General features: G+C 45.1%; 1 protein-coding gene across 1 annotated transcript; it reads left to right on the top strand.

Annotated features, from left to right (window-relative positions):
• The first annotated feature begins 437 nt into the window (after positions 1–437).
• Ferd3l (Fer3 like bHLH transcription factor) lies at positions 438–1,292 on the top strand. Its single transcript, XM_027419717.2, has one exon. The coding sequence runs from the start codon at positions 533–535 to the stop codon at positions 1,037–1,039; it is 507 nt and encodes a 168-aa protein (XP_027275518.1). The 5' UTR covers positions 438–532; the 3' UTR covers positions 1,040–1,292.
• Positions 1,293–3,824: the final 2,532 nt, after the last annotated feature.

Below are 3,824 nucleotides of genomic sequence, written 5' to 3'. Positions count from 1 at the left end.
CTTCTGGACATCATTAAAAGCGCATGCCCTTGTTTCACAACCATTGGCAAATGGCGACGAGACTCGGGACTTCTCTCCTGAAGTCAAGGAGAAGCCATTGCAGTGGAAAGATTTGGGCTTTAAAGTTTCAAACCGAAATTAAAGATCTACATGGGATAAGTGACCAGGAGAACACTGGTTGGATACACGGGTGAGACCAGACACAAAAAGCACAGCAGGTAAGAACTGGGGGTTGCTGCCAAGAAGGAACTGCCCTGCGTGGTGCTGCAGGGGAAAATGCTTAGACCTAAAAGCTTGTTGGCCTGAGCCTTCCCTGAGTGCTCAAGCTTGTCATCTTCTATCAGCTTCCAGATAAAGGACATTGCCCTAGCCTTGCCTCTCCCTGCGAATAATACATTTGGCTTGATTATAAATACTAATGTCCCTTGGCTCGCTTCTGGTGATGATGCGCCAAAAGAGTCGAGGCCATTAAGAAGCCCCATCCACAGCTATGCCCTTCCTGCAAGAAAATCGATGACATAGACACTGAGAGATGGCCACCTATCCTGAGAGCTACTTGGACAGTACCATGCTGAACTTCGTCGCAGATCTCTCTTTGGCCTCTCCGAGACACCCTCTTCTCTGTGACTTCCCACCTGGGGTCCCTTTGGGGGACCAAACACTGGGCTTCAGAGAGAGAAGACCCAGGGGGTTGTCGCAATTTGAGGAAACAGACCAGGAGGATGAGGGGAGCGAAGTGATCTATGAGGACCGGGAGGAGGAGGAAGAGGAGGGAATGGGACGCGAGAGAGTAGCATCCTTGCTGGGCCGCCCCAAAAGGAAAAGGGTCATCACCTACGCCCAGCGCCAGGCCGCCAACATTCGCGAGAGGAAGAGGATGTTCAACCTAAACGAGGCCTTCGATCGGCTGCGCAGGAAGGTGCCCACCTTTGCTTACGAGAAGAGGCTGTCTAGGATCGAGACCCTCCGCTTGGCCATCATCTACATTTCCTTCATGACGGAGCTGCTGCAGAGCAGCGAGAAAAAGGAGACCGGCTAAGTGTGGAGGGGAGGGCCGAAGCCACCCACCCCCACACCGTTGAAGGGGGAGCGTTGGAAAGGCAGAAGGACCCCCGGCCTTCTGAGACTGGGTTTGAGATGGTAAAATCCCCACTTGGGCAGCTCTGCAGCCAATGCCTTGGGGATCGCGTACAAAAGGGTTTCCTAAGTGTTCAGCTGGGCCTCTTGGGACTCCCGGGGTCAAGGCTCCAGTGGAAGGGGCGGGAAACTGCTGCGCTTCTCCAAGTACCTTTTCTGAGCTTGCTCCTTGCTCCTTTCAAAAGTAAAAATAATAAAACAAAACATTTTCTCACGCACGATTTGTTGCTGCCCCATCAGGACCTCCAGCAGGGGCTTCACTGTGGCCGGTGCTGGTGCTGGTGAACTCACCTAAAGCCAGGGGATGGCGGTGGGTTGAGGGGGAGGGGCAAAGAGGACGGGAGTGAAGTAGGGAGTAGGGACCAACTCACAAAATGCAGCCTCTGAGAAGGGTCGCTCCCCCTCCCTCGTTGCCCCCTCCCCCAACCCTGGGTGCTGTGACGCCCTCCTCCCTCCCCCGCCCCCCGCCCAATCTTGCTGTCAGGAGAACCCTACCTGGTCACAAGCAGAATGTTTCCGGAGTTAAAAGCATCCCATTCAGCGCAAATCATGCTTTTGCATTTTGCTCAGAATTAAACCCTGTTGTTGTCGCTCCTGCTTGGGGTGGGAAAGGTGGGGGAGGCCCCTCCGGGTGTACTTTCCACACTCTAGGAGGGTTTAGGATTAGCGCTTCCAATGGTCTCCCTCCTAAAGTAACCCTGCGCGCCTGAAAAAGTCTTAAATCGTGGGTAGGAAAGCTCCTTCCGTCTTAAGGCATGTAGAGACTATTGGGAGAGGTGTGATTTAAGGCTTTGAAAAAGCCTTCAGGTGGAAGTGAAACTGAAAGAGGTTAGTTCTGGGAAGCTACCTTCCCTCTGTTATTCCCGAAGTTCTTCCATCAGAATGACCTAGTAGCACCTGAAGTTGGGTCAATATGACAGACGTAGGTAAGTGAAGAAAAGAACGGAGCTAGAGGACATAACCTTCAATCCATTCACTCCAATGATAAATCCCAAAGAAGAAATGGCTGCTTCTGCCTCACAGTTATGCGCTAGCAAAACGAAGTTCTAGCAAGCTTACCCTGTGCAATGCTTTGCCATACTCGAATACTAATAACATGGGAGTATTATATATACTCATACTAGAAAGACTGCAAAATGTAAACTTAAAAACTTTAAAATGAAGTGAACAATTAATTAGGCCCCCACTGCTACTACTATTAGAATCTTCATCATCCATTTCCTTCTGTTCTTTTATTTCCCGTGCAGTGAGAAATTCAATATATGTGAAAAAAATTGTAAAACTTTTGGACATTGATGTTTCTCAGTTAGAATTATGGAATAAGCACTCCATTCACTTTAATTACTGGAGGGGAATTCCATTACTATATATTACTGCCTTACCAATGTATCCACAACGTAATCTAATTCCTTTACCGATGGCTAGCTCAGCACTTCCTTTTTTTCAAAAAAGATTACATTGCAAACAGTGTTCTTAAATTTTTTTCTGTTATATTCACCTGAAGATAGACACATACATTCGTTACAGTACATACACAAGGGGGCAGAATTCCTCCCTGAGCTCTGTCAGTTCACATTCAATTGCAGCTACACTGCAGGAGTCCCTCCTGTCAGCACCCAGGCCACCCCCCCCAGGGAAATTAAATAGTACATTTAATTCTCTTTGATTTTCATCGTCGTTACATACACATCTAAAGAAAGCCTACTGCACATTTCTCAGGTTGCTATTAAGGCTCAAGTATTTTTGCGCGCTTAACATCAACTAAAGCACAAAGCTACAAAATGTAATGTGCTAACTGCACTCATTTTACATTTGAGATAGGTACTGGTGCCATTGGGAGCTATATGACAGAAACCAATCTTAAATATGTTCTTGATGCTATATGACTAGGATGTCTGACTGATCATATAGATCAGTAATTTCAATATTATTCTACCTTAGTGAAATAATAATGGCTTTATTGTTAGCTTTTTCATTTTATTTCACTGCACTCCATATTTCTCAGTTGAATGTATTTGAAATGTTGTCTTATGGGTATTTATGAATGATTGAATAAACCCTGAAAGGCAAGAAATCCAGAAATAGGTATTGGTTCACATTTAGAATTATGTCTCGCTGCATCTTTACATGGATAATGGAGAGGTGCCATGACTTTTAAGTACCCAATCTGCCTCCAAAGAGAGAATTAGAAGTTCTTTAAAAGACCTTTAAAGAACATAGCCGGGCGTTGATGGCACAAGCCTTTAATCCCAGCACTCAGGAGGTAGAGGCAGGCAGATCTCTGTGAGTTCAAGGCCAGCCTGGTCTCCAGAGCGAGTGCCAGGATAGGCTCCAAAGCTACACAAAGAAACCCTGTCTCCAAAAAACAAAAACAAAAAAAAAGACCTTTAAAATAGATTACACAAATTTAACATTAATATGTGGCTAATAACATTGATACTATGTTATAAAATATAATCTACTAAATAGTAGTAAATCTCTTTGGATATATTTAACACAGTATTGCATACTTTGTGTATTTAAATGCAGTTAAGTCAGATAAGTGTTATTTGTGCTTAAATCTTTTTAAACGTTTCTCTTCACAGTTTCTCTGTGACTAGGCAAGATCTAAAATTATCCTCTTTTTTCAATATCCTTTTAGCTATGACTTTCCAACAGGATATTTTCTACCTCTGCTATAAGAATGT

This window comes from Cricetulus griseus, chromosome 5, assembly GCF_003668045.3.
Source record: "Cricetulus griseus strain 17A/GY chromosome 5, alternate assembly CriGri-PICRH-1.0, whole genome shotgun sequence".
NCBI classification, from domain to species: Eukaryota; Metazoa; Chordata; class Mammalia; order Rodentia; family Cricetidae; genus Cricetulus; species Cricetulus griseus.
This window is presented reverse-complemented; position numbering and strand designations above follow the sequence as displayed.